The sequence below is a fragment of the Phytophthora infestans genome, genomic scaffold (assembly GCF_000142945.1).
Source record: "Phytophthora infestans T30-4 supercont1.43 genomic scaffold, whole genome shotgun sequence".
Lineage (NCBI taxonomy): Eukaryota > Oomycota > Peronosporomycetes > Peronosporales > Peronosporaceae > Phytophthora > Phytophthora infestans.
In genome coordinates, this window is record NW_003303716.1 from 678,403 (window position 1) to 698,848 (window position 20,446).

Consider the following 20,446-nt stretch of genomic DNA (forward strand, 5'->3'; position numbering starts at 1 on the left):
GAGTTTGAGTCGACCTGGTTGGAGCTCGGAATATGTTGGCAAACCCACAGCCTACATAGCATCTTCAGATGCAACGAGGCTATCTGGAATTCAGACGACAGCCACAACCATGGCGAGAGCTGCACCCCCTGACGCCGGACGCTCGGAGCCAACCAATGCCAGAACTAGAAGCAAGCAGGGTGTTAGGTAGTTGTAGCTAGCTCGTATCAATTTCACAATTGCATTTACCTCGCAAGCAGCAAGCATTCAGCGGCACATACCACAAAGTAACTTTAGTCCTTGATGGACCTCGAAAATATGCAAGGAAGTGAAACTCGGTACGACGTGGACGGTGGTGAAGTGATGCATAACGTCCCGCGACCAGTGTTCGAGTCCGTTCAAGTTCCCAAGTTGACGGACTGGAGTCAGGACGCTGCTGTCCGCTGGAAGAAGAGAAGGGAGCAGTACGTTGGTATTGTTCGCCAACGCTGTACTGAGCGCGGTGAGCTACTGGAGATTGCACATCGTCCGGTGAAGACTCGTGTTGATCCGGAGCTGCTTGAAGTACGGTGTCTCTTTGAACTCCGTAAGGTAGTCGATGATGTAACCAACACGAAATTGGTTGCACAGATTAACGCAAAGCTTGGGTCCGTGAAAAACGCCCAGGTGCCGATCTCGATGATTTCTTCTAGCAGCAGTTGAAGGTTGACCTCCGTGAGGACGACATTGACTCTAGAATTCTCAACTATTATCGGGACTTCGCAACGCTCATCAAGGAGAACGGACTTAGTAAGATCCTTGGCGTGGGTGACCCAGCCGACAGTGGTTACAATGACCGCATGAAATTGCGGTGCACGGTACTCATCGACAACTTGGAGCCAAAGATGCTCCAGGACGACGTTCATCGGCACGTAAAGTACTAATGGCGAGAAGCTAAGCGAAGTGACTTCATGATGTTCGGGACTTTTAAAGAGAAAGCACGTGCACAACATAAATACCACGTGTTAGCACAAGAGCAAAAGGGCAAATCAAACTTTTCTAAGAAAGATAAGACGACCGATCGCAACAGCAAAGCAGTGCCCGGGCTGAAGCACACAGGGATGCAAGGCAGTGCCGTCGGCTCGAATAGCAAGACTGGTAGCCTGGGTAGCGGTACCAAACATCACCCGCCGAAGCGGGAGGCACCTCCACCAAAGACCGGTTGCTGGCACTGTCAGGGACCGCATTGGCTGCGCGACTGCCCCGTGGCCAGCGAGGATGACAAGACTCGGGCCACAGAGAAAATGAAAGAGGTCCGGGAACTGTCACGTGGACGTGTCAAGAAAATTGGAGTGACACCTGCGCTAGGTGAAGTCCTGGTGAATAACCTACTGACTATCCCGTACTTGGTTGATACGGGTTTGGATGAGACGTATTTGCCTCGCCTGTAACTGGAAGAGCTGGTTGGCCTTGGGGCAGACCTGGATGTGGTGGAACTGGCCGGTGTGGAGAAGAAGAGTGCTGCTGGGGGAAATATCGTGGAATGTCGTAAAGCTGTGACCTTGGACTTGCTTCTGCAAATTGTTGCTGGGCGAATACATTTGTCGGAAGTGTACTGTAAGGTGATGGAAGTTCTTGAAACAGACTTCATTCTTGGTAACGACACTTAAAACAAAAAAACCTGGGCATTGATATCAACGGCCAATTATCGCAGGTTGCGGCTGGATCTCCCGTTGCAGATGAAGACCCGTTCGATATAGAGATTCCAAAAGTGCCCCCCCCCCCTCCCGTGAGGTACACACAAAGTTGGAGAAAATGGTGGTGGGTGCCGCTGATAATGGTTTTCTCTTGGAATACTTAAAGTTGCTTCGGGACACTACTGGAACACGAAGATGTGTTTCTTGTAGACTTACTTGACGACCCACCGGCAGATGTGGAGCCATTACGCATCACATTAAAAGCCGACGCTCAGCTTTTTCGAGCGCAGCCACGCAGATACTCTCCTGCGCAGAGTACGTTCCTTCGACAACACGTTCAAATGTCAGAGAAAATGAGATTTATTTACCGCAACAACATGAGTCTGTGGGCTTGGGCGACGGTACCAGTCCCGAAGGTTGGACGGCCGAACGAATTCCGTTTGACGGTGGATTACCGACTTGTAAACGCAATGACGGTGCCAATCGCGGGCACAGGTGCAGACCTGACGTCCTACTCGGAGAATGTCGCGAATGCTTACGGATTCGCTGGTTTTATTATGTCAAGTGGTTTCTCACAGCTACCTCTTGATGAAGACAGTAGAGACCCCATGAGTTTTATCACCGACGACGGTGTGTGGACGCTGTGTCGTGTTCCACAAGGGGCGATGGATTCACCTTTACAAATATCAGAACCAGATGAGCTCTAAGTTTTAGGACATGCTTCGCACGCACCTATTGATCTGGATAGACGACACTTTGTTGTATGTGCGCTCACCTAAGGATTTCATCGTAGCACTCCGCTGCTTCTTGGCTCGGATGCGCAGGTTGGGGTTGAAAATCAGCGTGATGAAGAGCTTTCTTTTCCGAAAAGAAGCCAAGTGGTGTGGCCGTGTGTTCAATGGTGTCGGCGTGTATCATGACCCTGAACGATTTCGTGGCCTCTGCCAACTACCATTTCCGTCTACTACTGCCGACTTACAACAATTTCTCTGCGCAACCGGCTGAATGCATGACTCGCTCATGAACTTCAGCCGTGTGATGCAGCCTCTGCACGAAAAATTAGAAGCAGTGTTGAAGGTGGTTGGGCGAACTAAACGACTCGCTGCTCTAGCGGACATCACGTGGAGTGTCGTGGATACGCCTTTGACGATGCTCGTCGGCTGCGTACTACATCTCAAACCCTACACTTTCCGTCGCCGGACGCGTCGATCGTGCTGATGTCGGACGCATCGGAACGTGGCTGGGGGCTGGTCGTCACACAGGTCCGGAAGTGGCTTGATGGGGTGAAGGTGACCGACCAACAGCAAGAACCGCTGGTATGCAAGAGCGGAAAGTTTGATGATACTCCGGAAGGTTGGAGCACCATTGAAAAAGGGGCATTCCCCATAATTTGGGCGTCTCATAACCTTACATACCTGCTCGTTCATGGCAATGGGCTCCGACTCTACTGAGATCACAAGAATCTGGTGTACGTGCTCGCTCCAGATCAGGAGGTGAAGAGCCACGTGCGTGGGAAACTCCAACGCTGGGCGCTCTCCTTGACGGGGCTGCAGTACCAAATCGAGCACGTTGATGGCGCAGCCAATCCGTGTGTAGACTTACTGTTCTGGTGGGGTCTCCCTTTGGCGGAGGAGGGAGAGGTAACGAAGTGCAAGGCCATCACACGTAGCAGAATCCGTGAGGTCATGGCAGTGACTGCCCAACTACAACACGTGCACCTGCGTGCTAGCGAATTTGAATTTCCTACGTTGATGAGATCCAAGCTGCTCAATGACAGCAGAAGGGTGACGCGCCAGTGACTGCGAGACGTGACGACAACGACAATCGGGTAGTTAATGGACGCCTATGGGTGCCTGAAGTTGAAGTGGCATTGATACAACGGATTCGGATCGTCGCTCACTGTGGAGCCCAAGGACACCGCGAAATTGAGCCGATGATGACAACAGTAAAACAACTGTTCGAGATCGAAAACCTGGCCCAAGTCTGCCGTCGGTTCCTCAGCAGATGTATACTATGCAAGCAGGTAAAGGGAGTAAACAGCATCCATCATCCGTGGGGGCCTACCTACAACGCCAAAGAGCGGAACGTGCTCTTCCATGTCGACTTTTTCTACATTGGCGATAGTATAGGTGCATGCAAGTATGTACTGGTATTGAAGGACGGACTCACGCATATATGTGAGCTGGTGGCATGCGATTCTCCTAGCAGTGTGGTAGCAGCTACAGCCCTAGTGGACTGGCGGAAACGATTTGGTGCCCCGTCGGTCTTGATATCAGACCAAGATAGCCATTTCAAGAGTGAGTTGATCAGCCATGTCTGTAAAAAAAAAACTAGACATCGATAGGAGCTTAGTGGTGGCCTATTCGCCATGGATCAACGGAACGGTGGAACGTCTAAACCGTGATGTACTACAAGTGCTAAGAGTCCTACTGATGGAATATACACTGGACACTCATGAATGGGTCTACTTACTGCCGCTCGTACAAGGCAACCTCAACCATACTTCAGTGGGCTCGTTGGGCGACAAGTCTCCGAGCGAGCTTTTTACTGAAATACCACGACCGACTCCGTTTGAGCCTTTCTTACTAGAGCGTGGCATGGGCACTGAAGTGTTGGACACGTCGCCGCCGCCGGCTGAGAAACTAGAGCAACTGCGTGCAAGCCTGACTGGCTTGCACATGGAGGTGGTAGACCAGCGCGAAAAACGACGTCTGCAGAATATGGCTCGGTCGAAAGGGACCGAGTGCAATTTCAGCGTAGGTGATTTCATACTATGGTCGCGTATCGAATCCCGACTTGCCGCAAACAAACCTTTGGCTCGATGGGTGGGACCATTTGAAGTCGTCGGCACGGCACCCCACTCATCATGATCCGTTACCTAGTGACGAACAAGCGCTACGAAGTGCACTGTTCGCGGCTTAAATTCTACGCGGGCTCTAGCCTAGAAGTCGGCGAGGAGTTACTGGCTCATGTTGGCAAGAGGGCATGGTCGCCGGAGTCGAGAAATTCAAGAGTCACCGTAAGGAAGGCAACGCATGGCAGCTTCTGTGTCGTGGGAAGGATTGCAGGATGAAGAGGACTCGTGGGAACTGCTGGCAGCGCTGCTCAAGGACCTACCTTCGCGTGTGGAGCAATATGTGCACTCCAGCGGCGACACCATGATTGTACGTGCCTAGTTTGCTCTGGGGCAATCTAGCTCCAAACAATTCGACCGCTAGTATGTATTATGGACCAACTTCAGCATGTTGAAGTGCAACTTGACCGGTAAAACTGCCCGTCTCATGGATGACCTGTCTACCCCCGATGGTGACAAATTGCTATCAAGGCTGAGGGATTTCTACAGGTGGATCGTTTCTATTGGTTTTATATCGGCGTCAAGTTTTTAATTCTACATATTCATCATGGATGTCGTCTTGGGAGGCAGTGTAGGCAAACGTACAGTTTACGTTGCATCTCCAGAGAGAACTGCTACCCCTGACGCCGGACGCTCGGAGCCAACCAATACCAGCACTAGAAGCAAACAGGGTGTAAGGTAGTTGGAGCTAGCTCGTATCAATCTCACAATTGCATTTTTCTCGCAAGCAGCAAGCATTCAGCAGCACTTACCACAGAATAACAGTTCATCTTCGCCACCCCACCCGGTCGACGCAGGAGAAGAATTCGGTAAAGGGTTTTGGCTGAACGCCATACTTTTCTGAGTGACGAAGTCTTGGATCAGAGGAATCTTTGTGGTCTAAATACTTTCCAATGTTCATCGCGTAAGTAGTCAATTCCGCCGGTATAAAGAGCCTTTTTCGACATTTCGGGGCGTGTTGCCCACAGCGACAATCCGTTTAGCGGCTTGTTTTGTTCGAGGGTCTGGTAAGATGCACGCTAGTGAGTCCTTTGAAACGTTGGGGAAATCGTCCTTGCAGATGAAAAAGCAGCCATCGGAGGCAAGCCTTCTCAGGATCCGAAATCGATCTAGCGTTCTTTGAGCTCTAGTTTTTCTCTCATCTCTTGTTCTTTCACATTATACATTGTTCGTGTTATGCAGCGTTTCCTCCCGGACATAACAAACCATCTTGACTCTTGACTTCACATTTGCGCAGTATATGATGCACATGCCACAGTAAATTTTCCGTGTCTTTTGCCATGAATTGCGTTTTGGTAAAGCCCGTCAGGACGATGGATCTAATCCAAACTCTGGCGGTCGTTCCGGCCTTTCCGGTCATGGGGAGCGGAGAGAGGAACACCAACTTTAGCCACATGATGCGTCGGAAATGCATTGGGCTCAGTGATAGTATCAATCGGTATCACAGGTTTGTCTTCGTCTTCCTACTGCGCCGTAGTTCAACGTAGTTTGCCTACCAGTCTTAATGCGCTTGATAGAAACCGACACAGACACACAGCTCTCCTCTCGCGGATAAAGTTTGAATGAGAGTCCGATCCGATTTAAACTTTCAAGATGGCCTCTTCGGAGCCTTCGAGCTATTCCTTGGTGTGTTGTAGGCATCTGTGGGACCTTCACTGGTAATTTAGACTAAGTACACCTTTTCAATGCCGAAGATAATTTTGCTGCCTGTATTCTGCCCTGACATAATTTTTTACCAGGGTAGTTTATCCGGTTAGCTCACCAGGTCTGGCTAAACATTCGGGCAACGAAATAGTTTAGCAGCATACTATGTTTTACAGTGAAGTTGGCATTCAAGGTCGTCGTTTTATTTCCTATTTGACCCAAACAATGCCTTTTGGGTCAACCAGAGCTGGGTAGAACACCGGGCGCTATTGTGATTACAACTTCTTCTTTCGAAATACGCTCGCTCTTCATGCGTTGTCCCACACAAAAACTTGGTTTGGTGGCTCTTTCGGATCCGGATGGGCCGTAACGAGGTGGAAGCGAAAAAACGGAGTAGCCGAATTTTGACTTTTGAGCAAATGGGAACTTCAATGACCCCGTGAACATTACCACCATAGTATCGACGACGTACGCGTCGGACGCGACCGAGAACCTGCTCTTCTGCCAGTCCTTCTAGATGTTCTTCTCTACCAGTCCCGTAGAAATCACTACAGAAATGATCCCAAATGTCACCCTTCTGGCATCCCAGGATTCTCTGTAGCTAGGCGATCTGTCATCTTCTTCATGGTGTCCGTTACATTGGCAAGCCTGCCATTCACAACGATACCTCAGCGAAAGTTGTGATCACCCTCTATGTGCCACTCCGCCCTCGGTGTTATCTTAACCACTGCCTTGAACCCAGGCGATTTTGACGTGCTGCAGCGGTAGACAATGTTTCTGCTGGAGTACCATGACTTGCAATAGCGATAGCCTCTATATATCTTGATTGGTTTTGCGCCGTCTTTCTCCTAGGTCGAGGTGCAGCTCGAAGCACTGGACATGAGAAAGGATGACACGCCAGAACGCTCGAGTACCGCCGAAAAAGAAACGTGCCAAGCGCCGCAAGATATCTGACGGCTCAAGCGGTATTCTACCACAGCCCCAGGAACTAGCGCTGCCTGATCCTATTATCCCCGATCAGAGAGGTGAGACTAGCGTTCTGGTCTTGCTTGGCGTGCAGGATATTTTGGATTGGGTCTAGAAGCAACCATCAGGAAGCCCGTCGTATACACTACAAGAATAGTTCACGCTCAAGCTGACCCGAAAATAGTTCTAACTTGTTGCTTTACTTAGAAAATGTATTGTGTCTGGTCGGCGCTCAGGGCTAAAAGGAAATTACCAGAAATACAATCTGGGCATAGTATCCGACCATGTCAAAATACGGGTAGTAAAATGCTAGCCTTCAATGCATGCTGCTCAAGAGAAATTGAAAATGTAGCACGTTAAATAATAGCAGCAACCTTTAAACGAAGCATGATATCATTACATCTCATTTAATGCGCATTCCGTGCCCTCGAACACGTCGATGGCGCATATGTGATGAGACCTTCCACCTGCTCACACGGCAGGAATCTGTCTTGGGCTGTCGTCTTCATTGTAGCCATTTCCAGCGCAGCACATGCATAGTAATGTGCGTGAATGCTGGCGATCTTCCCGTACATGAGGTCTCGTGCGTTTAGTAGAATGACAATAGTCTGCAAATGGCAAGACAGAACCAACTACTGTATAATTGTTCAAACATTTAGGGTTCCTACAATAGTAGTGCTTTAAAGTACTATAGTACCCCCTTGATACAATAAATCTATTACCCATACTGAATACGACACAACACGGTAATAATAGTTGTATTACTTGAGTAGTAGTAGTATTGCGGTAATAAAATACTCTACCTCTGCAAACCGAAGACCACGCAAAACAAAATGATACTTAAAAGCCATTTAGAGTTATCAAGATGACCGGTCCGGTGCAGCAAAAGCAAATAATACGTAATTTTTTTTAGCAAAAACATTTGAAAAAAGAGATTTTACGATACAGCTAGTGAGCTAATTAAATTACAGTGTAAGTTTCTGCCGGAAGAGCGCTACAAAGAAAAACAGGACATTTTAGGACTCGCTTAGGACGTTTTATCGGCACCTCTTGCCACCTTACTCGACACCGTCGATGAAAGAGCACTAGATCTGATTTACAGCATTCACATGGGAAATCTTCTTGCTCATACAGCTTTTGAGAAGCTTCTATCCATTCGCTACCCGTAGGTGCTGGAGAAGCGTCAAGGGCAAGCCGCAGGTGCACAATGTAACCCTCGAACCAGCGATAGTCAAACAGTGGTCGGGTGGTGCGACCAAGCGATTTTACATTAAATTATGGTGGGTTCATTAGTCCAATACTAAAATTTGAAGTTTCACGGACCCCATGTTTACTTCAACTAATTTGTCACCCACACCAGTAAAGTCGATCACACCGTTTGCTCTATAAATGGTAAGGTGTTGGATTGCTCAAACACGTGCCATTGTTGAGTGCTCATGAATCCAAGAAACGATAAAGCGAAAATGAGCCAAAATGTTGCATACCTTCATAGTGAACAGCCGTTACTTGCTCGACCTTCTCACATTAGATAGTGGACTTTACATCGGTTTAGGCCGGGATTTCAGGCATACACATCTTAGGTACAGGAATTTGTCCCTCCTCCGACCAGATAGCGTGATCAAACCGCTCAAACAACAATAATGCGGCAGATTGCTTCATTGTTCGTTCTGTTTTTGAAATCGGGCAGCACTGCCCACACATCGTGTATTTGCCCAGGCAAGCTAAGTTGGCGTGATTATTTTCAGCACATCAATCTCGTATAAAGTGTCGCGTGGGGAAATATCTGATTTCGCTATACTAACGAATCACCAGTGCATGTATCAAATAGACAACCATAACTTTATGCACTGATTCGTAAAAGAAAGCAAAATTGGATGTTTTCTCCCAACGACAATACTACACTGTAATTTGTAACCATTTATACTGGAATCCCGTACGTCATTCTCCAATTTGAATTCAGGTGACACAACAGCTTCGACCTCGTTACAAGCACATAATCCTGAAGACATCGACCAGAATGAAGCTTATCCAGATCGCCATCGTCGTGGCTGCAATATGTTATGTTCAAGCCAGCGCTTCTCCCCCCAAAATTAGCGAAAGATGCGGAGGAGATCGGGGTATGACACGGAATCGTAACTGCGGAGACCGACGGAATAATTAGCATCTGAAAAAAAGCCACCAGCCCCGCTAATTACCAAGTGACTCGTCAAAATTTACAGGACCACTCAATCTCATTTTGTATTTCTACCACTGAATTTGGTAGATAAAACACTTTTACAAATACAGTCCCATTACAACGAGTACCCCTTACGGTTAATTTGGATCGTCTTCGAGTTCGAGCAACCAGCCAAAGAGACAATTCTCACCGTGTAGGCATGCATTTTTACTTGATTTCCCGAGCGTTCTTGTAGCGGTACCGGCATCATTATCGAACATTTGTTGACCTAAACATCAATGCAGCGGTCGACAAGGCCCCTCAAGCTTCTTCTTTGAGCTAGACAAGTACTTCATTGACGAAACGGATAGCTCGTTTAGCGGAAAATCGAAAAATGGCAGCTGTTTTGCGATCTTTGAATTGCTGACATCATACTCACAGGGGGTGCCCGAGGTGGTCTACATGAAGATTATATGCATACACTCTTGTCTACTACCTAACACTTGCAATTTAACCAGGTATCGGACTGAGATGGCGTGGTCTGAGTTTAAAATTAAATAAACTATCCGAACCTAAATCTAAATACGATCCAAGAAAAAGCTAACCAGGTCGGGTCGTGCTGGTATTGTAGATATTCTCCTGAATCATGGTGCTAATGCGAAGACGACGACGCCATCAGGTTGACATCCTTGAGCGTAAGTTATAGCTAATCAAAGTCATTTCGCACTAGCTCTGTGGTAGCTGGTTAATCTAGATGGTCCGTGGGGGCAAGGATTCGCCCATAATACAGGTAGTAATTTGGCGCATTCTGTGTACATGTATTCCATTTCAAGCATGCGTCAGCCCCCTCCGTTCAGAATTAGCCAATGGGGCTTGGTCAGCTTCGAGTCGATCCCCAAGATACTGTTTAAAACATTTCTAACGGGTTTTCTATTGACTTAAAAACCTGTTTCCTAGAACGCAAGAGCCCAAAGGCCATTTTGTCATCCAGCGACTTTGGGAATACATTTCTTGTTCAGACGACATTGTATTGTGCGAACATCATTTGGCAAATAAACAGCGCACTCTTCGAATGGAGAGCCTTTACGCACAGAGTTAGCGGCGTGATTCAGGAGAGGAAGTGATGACGTATAGCTGCTTCCTCGGTTTATTTCTTAGAGACTTCAGGATCGAAGTTGAGACAGTACGCTGTGTTTTTGGGTGATGGAAGGTGTCGCCACTGAGCCTTAGATAACAAAGTACCATCGCAAGCGAATTCTAGCATGTTAACACGCTAGTACAATGGCGGTAAAATATCAAAAAATGAAGAGCTGGAAGGCGGTATGGTTTCTAGTAGTACTGACTGAGTCAGAGCTGGAAATAATCGTAGAATTTCAGAGTTGATCGGCTAAAATACCTGGTCGGATTGCAATGCTCATTATAGTCTGTCAAGAAGAACACATTACTGTGTTATTTTTTTTAATTGTAATACTTTATACTGGAATAGGAAGCACTTTAGTGCTGTCGGTGGTTCATCGGCGGTGACATCGCCCTCACTGGTATATAGGTACACTTACCGAACCATCCGTAGCACTTACTTGAGCCTCCAAAAGCGTTACTTGTAGATCGATACAAGTACCGAACCATTAGTAGCACTTACTTGAGCCTTGATGCGGTGAGGTGGTGGGTTATCTAACATAATCCATATTACTATATGATATATTAAATTGAGGAGAGGATTGATAATATCTTACAAAAATTTAGTGTAATTTGTTTCTTGCTACGGACTTTTTGACTTAACTAAAATACTTATCAAAGGAGCTACATTTTGAAGCTCCAGAAACGCGCGAGGAATTTCCTGCCGTAGATAGAAGACCAAGTGAGCAGTTGATGTTAAAATTGAAAGTGAATTGAATCGTTAGCTTCGTCGCCGGCACTACATCTCGCTACTCCTGCGTACTTACCTGACAAGCACCATTGCGACATCACCGTACATATAGGAACGATGCGTCTTCCTTTCCATCTGACGTCATCGTTCTGTAATCTGCAAATGCATTGAGTTCTCCTTCGTTCTTGTAGATCTCCAGTTCTTCACGCTTGCTTCGTCCACTTCGCACTGCTGTCGATCTCCGGTAACGCCAGAGAACTCTTGGTCCCATCACCACAGTCATCACGATCGACATCTTAATGACCACCTTATTTTCGTCGAACGCCTCGCTTCCGATGGCGAGAGCGTAACGACCTGAGTCTGGCAGCGGCTTAGACAACTTCAACGCCTCGTTCTGGTGAAACGTCTGGGTTGACTTTGAAGATTCCAACAGCCTCCCTCGAAGTCTTGCCCAGTTGACCCACCCGTAGTTGCTCCCGAAGTCGCTGAAATGCCACACGCTGTAGTGGCTTCGTCAAAATATCAGCAAGTTGCTTCTGAGTTGGGCAATACTGCACCATTGCATCCCCTCGCTGAATCACATCCCGGATAAAGATATACTGGATATTTATGTGCTTGCTCCGAGCGCTGGTTATCTCATTCTTCATCGATTTAATCGCTGACTGATTATTCACCTGTAGCACGATTGTCTCGTCCTTGGTCCATAATCCAATTTCGACGAGAAGTTGTTTCACCCATATAGCCTCCTTCATGGCTACTGCTGCTGCGACGTACGCGGCCTCCATCGTGGAGAGAGCTACAGACGTCTGCTTCTTAGTAGCCCATGCGATAACGGCACCATTAAGCATAAGAACTGCTCCTGATACTGACTTCGCATCCGATGCGTCCCCTGCCCAGTCGGCGTCCGTGTAAACTGTCGCGCGCCATTTGCAGCCTGCGCCTTGCCCACTCTTAAAGAATAGTCCAAATGATGAAGTGCCACGAAGGTAGCGCAAAACTCTCTTGACTCCCGTCCAGTGACTTTGCCGAGGCCGAGATACAAATCTTGCCAAGTAATTGACTGCAGCGGTTATATCTGGTTGTGTACAGTTCGAGATCCACAACAGTGATCCAATTGCCTTCCTCATCAACCCCGAATTCGTCATCATCTCATTGTCGTCAAATGATCTCGTCGTATCCATGGGTGTGTGTACCGGTCTGCATGATGCCATTTCCATATTTGCCAGCAATTCCTCAATGTTGTCGCTTTGGTGTAGGAAAATGCCTTCATTGTTGCGCTTGATACAAATCCCGAGGCATTTTTCTGCATCTCCCATGTCCTTGATGTCGAATTTCTGGCCCAGTAATAGCATGACTTCATCGCTGTCAGCATCGTCTTCACTAACGATAATCACGTCGTCAACGTAAAGTCCGAGAACAGTGAGCTTCCCATTTCGGCGACGAGTGTATAAGCATGGATCCAGCTTACTTCTGCGGAATTGCAGCGATAGAAGAAATACATTTATCTCCTTGTTCCACAATAATCCGCTTTGCTTGAGGCCGTACAGGCCTTTCAGTAGTAGCCACGCTGTGTCTCTTGTGCACGGCGTACCTTTCGGGGGTCTCATGAGGATTGGTCGATCCAACTTAGCCTTAACGTAAGCATTTGGAACGTCTCCTTGACGATGTCTTCGTTTCCACTGGGCTGCAAGTGCCGCGAGGAATCGCAAGCTTGTGATTTTCAGCACCGGTGAATAAGTCTCTTCGAAATCGATACCAAAACCCCTGTGTAAATCCTCGAGCTACCAATCGTGTCTTAAACTGTTCCAGCTCTCCACGTGAGTTAAACTTGATACGAAACACCCATTTTGACGACACGACGTTGGCTCCGGCAGGACACTTGATGGCTTCCCATGTGCCATTTGATTGAAGTTCTTTTAGCTCCTTCTCGATAGCCTCTTTCCACTGAGGCCATTCTGGAGTCTGCATTGCTTCGTCGAGATTAGGTGGGGTTACCATAGGTGGCGTAGCTGTTGTCAACAAAAGTGTTGCTGATCCTGCGAATTCTTCGATGAGTAATTGAGGTAGCGAGAAGTCGCTTTGGCGCTTCGTCTTTTTACGTGAGCCGAAAACACGGCGAATTGCACCGGCACTAATAGGGTGCCCGTGGTACTCGTCTTCGCCGCTGTCTGAGGTTTCACTGAGGTTGATAGCGCGTTTCATACGCTTCCACTTTGACGTATTATTTGGAGTGGGGGTCTCAACCAACCCTGTGGCACTGCTTGTTTGTTCTGTTACGAATTCTTCTGCAGGCTCTTCTTCAGGCGGTGCTTGTTCTTCTTCACCGCTGAGTTGGTTCAGTGCTTCTTGGGTCTCTTTTTCGCGGATGTCCAGCTTCTCGATGTTCTGGACGTCGGAGCTAGCGATAATCTTCCGAGTACGAGGCAGAAGAAGACGATAAACCTTCTGGTTCTCTGAGAATCCGATGACTACTACTTTCTCCGCTCGGCGCTTGACTGAGGCGGCCTTCTTGTGCGAGACGTGCGTTGTGCATGTAGAACCAAACTTCAATATGTGGCCTACTTTTGGCGGCTTACCAGTGAGTACGTCCAAAGGTGCTTTGTAATCTGCGTTTGCTCTTGTTGGAAGTCGGTTGGGTATGTATGAGGCATACTTGACGGCATCTCCCCAGTATCGTTCTGGAAGACCGGATGCCCAGACCATGGCACGGCCTGAGTTCATCAATGTCCTGTGGATGCGCTCGACCTTTCCATTTGAAGCAGATTTATTCGGAAGAGTTTCTTGATGAACGATCCCGTGTCGACAGCAGTATTTAGTGACCTCGTGACTTCGAAACCCTCCACCACTGTCCGACCTGATCGTCTTTACTGTGACTCCAAACTGGCGCTCCAATTCGGGTATAAAGTTCATGAGGTGTTTTACCGCTTCATCCTTTGTCTGCAACAAGAAGACTCTGTTGTAGCTCGATGCGTAGTCCACAATTGTAAGCATATGCTTGTTCCCGTTCCTGTCCGATTGGATATCTGTCTTCAGGTCTACGCCGATAACTGCTCCAAGTTGGTCGGTGGGTGCGGATGTAGATGTATCTACTGTAGGTTGCTTCGACTTGGTTTGCTTTGCTTGTGCACAGGACAGGCAGAACTTTAGCTTCTTTGAGACGACATCCCTGTCCTCCGTCAAACTGTGGTTGTACATCCTTAGGAGGTCCTGGAAATTGACGTGCCCTAGACGTTCATGCCAGTGCTGTAAGGTTGCCTTCGTCATCTGCGCAAACATCACTGCTGCGTTATCATCCGTGCGTGCTGTCTCGCCGTTCAGGATCCACATTTTACCTTGGCGTTTAGCAATGGCGACTATGTCACCACGTTGATTCGTCAGCGTACACGCTGATGCTCCAAACGAAGTAGTGATCCCGTGTTCCCCGAGGTCAGTGACTGAGATCAAGTTGCGGTTAAGACCTGGAACTTGGTGCACTTCATGTAAAAGAACGGATCGCGTAGTATAACCATTGCTTGCGCGGATAATACAGCTTCCTTTAACGTTAGCGTGGAGCAGGCCACCATTTGCCACTCTGATGGTCAAGTCAGATGGTAAAGTGCCGAGCAGTGGAGTGCTCGTGGAGCACATGTGGTGTGACGCTCCTGAGTCCACCAGCCAGTTTGATGATGTCGTTTCTCCGTGCTCATTTGCCATCCACAGCTCCGCACTCTCATCGTCACTTTCGTCGGCATCGCGTTCTAGGCGCTGGGCTTGGTGAACCGAGGCCTGCTGCTGTTTCTTTGGCTTCTTACACTGCAAACTCTTGTGGTCTGGTTCTCCGCAGTTCCAGCAGGTGATTGTCTTCTCGCTTGCGTTAGTTTAAGCGTTGTGATTTTGCTTCAAACCTTGACGTTGCTGACCAGTGGTTTGAGATTGCTTCTGCTGTTTAGGGCTGTTACCTTGACCAACAAGTTTCCTAATAGTGTTGCCGCTGCTGTGGTGCTGTCCTTGTTGCTGAGGTTGGCGAGGTTCACTCCCTTGGTCTCCGGGTCGCGCACTACCTACGCGCCGTCCGTCACCTTTGAGACGGATCAGTAAATCGACGACCTTGTCTAGGTCGTCCATGTAATTTGTGTTGGTTTCGTCGATTTTGCTGAGGAGAGTTGACTTCTCCTCCGGGCATGCATTATTGCAGACCGTTTCAAGCAGTAGTTGCGTTCGATCTCCCACCATTAAGCGCTCGATAAACTTGAGGTAAGTGATGTACTGATTCCACGTGTCGTTTTGTCGCTTAGGTGCGTCCATGCGTCTAGCCAGCTCATACTGGCTTAAGTGGCAGCCGAACTCTTTCTTCAGGTGCACCGTTAGGTCCTCGTAGCTCACCTCGCGGTCGGCTACGAAGTCATGGTAAGACCGGCTTGCTTGGCCCTCCAAGAATGTGCCCAGGACTGGCGCCTTTAACTGGATTGACCACGTGGACTTATTTAGGAGTTTTTCCATTCTGATTGCACCTTCGAATTCGTTCAGAAAATCTTTGAGTCCAGCTCCTAGGCCAGGATACTCTTCCTTGCCATTGAACCGTCAGCAGTGAATATCCTTAAGCTTAGAAGACTTCTCAGCGGTCTTTGGTGAATGAGTCGGCTTCTGCTCGACAGGTGGGTTGATCTCTTCCACTCTTGCGCTTGTGTCTCGCACTCTTCCTTCGTGCGACCTGGTGCAGAGCCAGTCGTTTTGCTCTTTGGCGTATCGTCTAGTCTGGTAATTCCGGTATTTGATGACTTAGTGGTAGTTGACTGTTGGGCGATAATTGGTCGATGGAGATCGTCCAGACTAGTCATTTGGGACATCGCAGATGCCTGCTGTCCCCAGCCCGAGGAGCTTTCATCGTCACGCTCCGACTGCTTGGGTTCTTCGACTTCTTCTTCTAGCTCGTGACTCTCATAGTGCTGCTTGCGAACTGCTGCTTGGAGTGCAGCGAGTCTCTGCTCCGCCCGGTTTTTCTTGTCCAGCATACCTTGCTGCATCCGGATGACTTCCATAGCATCGATTATACGGGCCCTGGACTCTTCCAGGCGCGCCGTTAGCACCACCATCATCGCTGCGTCCAAAAGCTGTGTGCTGTGGGTAGATGGGCTTGATTTTGCCGCTATGCCCGGTGAGGTCGCATCTGCGATGCTTCCTGTCGTGTTGTTGCGCCGTGTTCGTCGCGGAGGCGTGCTGAATGCTTCTTGTTCGCGCACTCGTTCGCGTACTGCGTTGTGTAGCTCAGTGTGGACGAATCCCAGGTTTCGACGGTGTGCTCGCTCTGCTCGTGCGATCGGTGGCATCGCTTGAGGACTATCGAGGTCCGTGAAGTCGCGCCGTCCCGTGACCGACATCGTCGACGTCTTCTAATCGGTAAAGTGCGGTACTTGGACTCAGACCCTTTTGCAGCTCCAGAAACGCGCGGGGAATTTCCTGCCGTAGATAAAAGACCAAGTGAGCAGTTGATGTTAAAATTGAAAGTGAATTGAATCGTTAGCTTCGTCGCCGGCACTACATCTCGCTACTCCTGCGTACTTACCTGACAAGCACCATTGCGACATCACCGTACATATAGGAACGATGCGTCTTCCTTTCCATCTGACGTCATCGTTCTGTAATCTGCAAATGCATCGAGTTCTCCTTCGTTCTTGTAGATCTCCAGTTCTTCACGCTTGCTTCGTCCACTTCGCACTGCTGTCGATCTCCGGTAACGCCAGAGAACTCTTGGTCCCATCACCACAGTCATCACGATCGACATCTTAATGACCACCTTATTTTCGTCGAACGCCTCGCTTCCGATGGCGAGAGCGTAACGACCTGAGTCTGGCAGCGGCTTAGACAACTTCAACGCCTCGTTCTGGTGAAACGTCTAAGTTGACTTTGAAGATTCCAACACTACAGTCAAATTAAAGCTCTCGATGGTAGGTTAGCTCTGCTGAATTAGTTCTTAGAGTTCAAATAAGTGAATTGTAGCGCGTACATTGGTAAATCGGGTATTGGTTTGACGAAACAAAATCTGCTATCTCTGTGTTAATTAAAATCATTTCAAACAGACATGAAAATCGTTGACATGAAGCTTTTATTTTGTGAGGTACGGTACTTTAAATCAATCGATACTTAAGATGACAGTAGTCAGTGAGCACTTTTTGTGAGGCTCGGTCATATGTACACAGTTAAGTAGTGGTGGCTCAGATATACCTATTCCAGCCTCGCGTAGCCCTAGTTATTGCGATCGAGCATATAATTGACTATCACGCCATATAAACGTCGTAGAATCTTAATTTTATTTTCCGATTTGAGGCTGGCTCATCATTTTTGGGTGAAATGCAGTCAACCATCTTGGTGGCGTCATTTTTGAGACACACGTTTCGAAAAAAGTGGGCGGAGGTGGTGACTCAGACGGTGATGTAGACGTTGTAAAGACCTTCATCATAAGAAAATTTGTTTTATGCTCTCTCTATATTTTATAGATGCTGCTCCATCCACGCATCGTTGGATGGCGTACTGGGCCGTCCAGGGTCCCTATTACGTGCGATAAGTAGTCGGGCTCGTCATTTACGTTGGAGAGGCCCGAGTGGTTTTTTTTTGTTCTCTCTCTCACACACTTACACACACCAAACATGCTGTAATGTCGTAGTAAATTAAGTATATTATATCTAAGAGCTGCGAATCCGCGGTCCACCAGCCGGCAAACCAATACTATTTTTTAAGGAGGGAGCTGCCTTCAAACAAAGTACCAAATGTCTACATTTTTTCTGGGAGTGATAAACTAAAGCGATAAAAATATCAAAATATCAAGTCAGCACTTGTATGTATTTCCCAGCAGCAAAATGCCACAATTATAAATACATAATAACTAACCATGGTGGTTTGGTTAATCAAATTTCACCATGTTGAATATCTGCTTTCGAAATATCGTATAAATATGGTACCGATACTGTTTTTTTTTTCTTTCGATTCAGAACGATCTCTCCTTTTATGTTCTCCCACTTGCGCTAATAATCGAGAATTTTCTAATAGGGCTTTATTTTCTGGAGAGGAAAATCTTCATATTTCAGAAACCCGATTTTCTTATTCAGTTTCTTGATTTGTCCCACCGGCGACATTCGTGTCTCCCGAAATACAAAAACACAGCGCATATTTCTAAAATCGCAATATTTTTATCCTCTCAGCCAATGTTTGACCTACGTCTTGTCAGCTGTATTGTGGCACCTTCTCATCAATGCAGTCCATTTTGTTTGTCCTCAGCTGCGAGTGGATAGAGTGGTCCGCTGAAGCCACTTACGGTGGGGTCACAGTCCACAAACGTCCAGATGACTCTTGCCTCCACAGGATTCATTAATTGCGACGAATAGCCCTCGGGCAGAGTCACATTAAGACCGTCAGATGATTTGTTTAATGTTTTCTCCAGATCATCACAATATGGTGTTCCGCTGGCACAAATCGCTCGGGAACTCTACGAATACTTCGTCGTCCGAGGATCTCCTGCGTCCACATCCACAAGTAGGAAATACTCGTCCTTTCGATGTAGATAGATGTGAGCGTAGAAGAAAGACGAGTTACATTTTGAGGAAGTTGTCGGACATTCGTATCGCCAATACCTAGATCTGTTAAGCCCTCGATCTCAAAGATCTCAGGAGGAAGTTCACTGATAGGGTTGCCACTTAGAGAAAAATATGGTGGCATGATGCGTAGCAAAGCTGATGGTACTGTCTGCAATTCACTATATTCGAGGATTACATACGATCCCGAGAGCCACTTTAAGTCAAGATCATCAGGAACTTCACGAAGATTAGTGATGCAGAATTCATAGTCGTACAAATTGAGTGGCGTGTCAAAAGATTGGAAACCTGCAGGTAATTGCCCATCTGTCATGTTGACCCGAACGAGCATCAGAGATAGAAACGCGGGGTGATTCGTATTTGTAATTGCAGCGGATTCTCTCCACTCGACAATGGTCGAATTATAAACTTTACCGCTGATGAGCTGGTGGAAGTCAGTGAAGGTATCAGGGATGTCAACCAAAGGACAGTGTTTAATAACCATCATAATCACCGTAGAGCCATCAAATTCGCGCCATTTAGTGTCCACTTCGTCCAACTGGCCAGACATTTGTAGGCGATGACAATCGAGAGATATCATAAAACAGTACGGTCGTCTAACTGCCCACGGCCTCACTTGTAGTGTGCATTGTTGTAGCGACGGTTGTACTGAAGCCTGAAGGTGTAGGCTAAACACTACTAACCCCCACGTGAAGAATAGAAAATGTATACCATGCATCATAGACTCCCAAAACGCCATATCACTTTGCTCTTTTTCTTGTTGCCGTCGTCGTTTTCGGCTAACGAAGACGTCGATGGGGACACAGGCAAGACACAGGCAAGACACTAGCCTTCAGTCTTATAGTTTTAGGAATATCCAACGACAAGACCTTGCAATTTACGACTTGATTTACACGTCGCGGAATTGAATACAGTAACTCCTTCATATTGGTAGTTGTCATGAGCAAACCAAGCGAGAAAATCACTCGACTAGCGAGATCCGCCCAAGACACCACAAGGATCATTTGGAATTCATTAATCGCTTGTGCAGCCCAGTCGTCGTTATACCACGGATTCGCACCAAAGTCTCTGCTTTCAGGAGTGTATTGGCCAATGTAGCTCAGTACTATGATCACCTTACACCCATACAAGAAACGAGATCAAGAGCGCAATCGCTCGCTAGACTAGCATACCGTTTCCGAGCTTCATCGTGTCGATAGAGAAACACGTGAACAAGCACAGGTGACCAGCGGTTAAGCACGAGACCAGCCACGTAGAACCGGTTTAGTAACATACTCGGAAGTAGCAGACTCATCCGATGGGCTTGGATGGACTGCAGTGAAGACTCGATAACTTCGCGGGACATCGAAATTACGTGAAAATATCGCCCGTTGACTCCCAAAACTCCATATCTATTGGTAATATGTGTGGTCAATCGAGACATTCCTCTGTGTATCGCTGAATTGACCCGACTCGTACTTCTCAGAACTCCTTTGAGGGCCAGAGAGTTGTCCCGACTACTAGTTCTTGTTTGGACTTCAATTACTTTCATCGGCTCCTTGCTTGTTGCCTGGGACGAAGCAGTAGGAGTACCCCAGGGCGTGAATACAAAGTTGCGCAACCATAGTGAACTTGCCACCATTAATGCAATACACAAGCTATGAATTGAAGACATGATCAGGTGAACCGTTGCAATTATGTCATAGTATTCAGGGGGCAACCCGACATGATAGAAAACGAGGTACTGTCTGATTTGCGTGT

The 20,446-nt window shown here is 47.7% G+C and overlaps 1 protein-coding gene across 1 annotated transcript; it reads right to left on the bottom strand.

Annotated features, from left to right (window-relative positions):
• Positions 1-18,559: 18,559 nt before the first annotated feature.
• PITG_16230 (uncharacterized protein) lies at positions 18,560-20,000 on the bottom strand (the record flags this gene model as incomplete). Its single annotated transcript, XM_002897588.1, has 4 exons — positions 18,560-18,600; positions 18,659-19,430; positions 19,600-19,777; positions 19,822-20,000. The coding sequence occupies 4 exons, from the start codon at positions 19,998-20,000 to the stop codon at positions 18,560-18,562; spliced, it is 1,170 nt and encodes a 389-aa protein (XP_002897634.1).
• Positions 20,001-20,446: the final 446 nt, after the last annotated feature.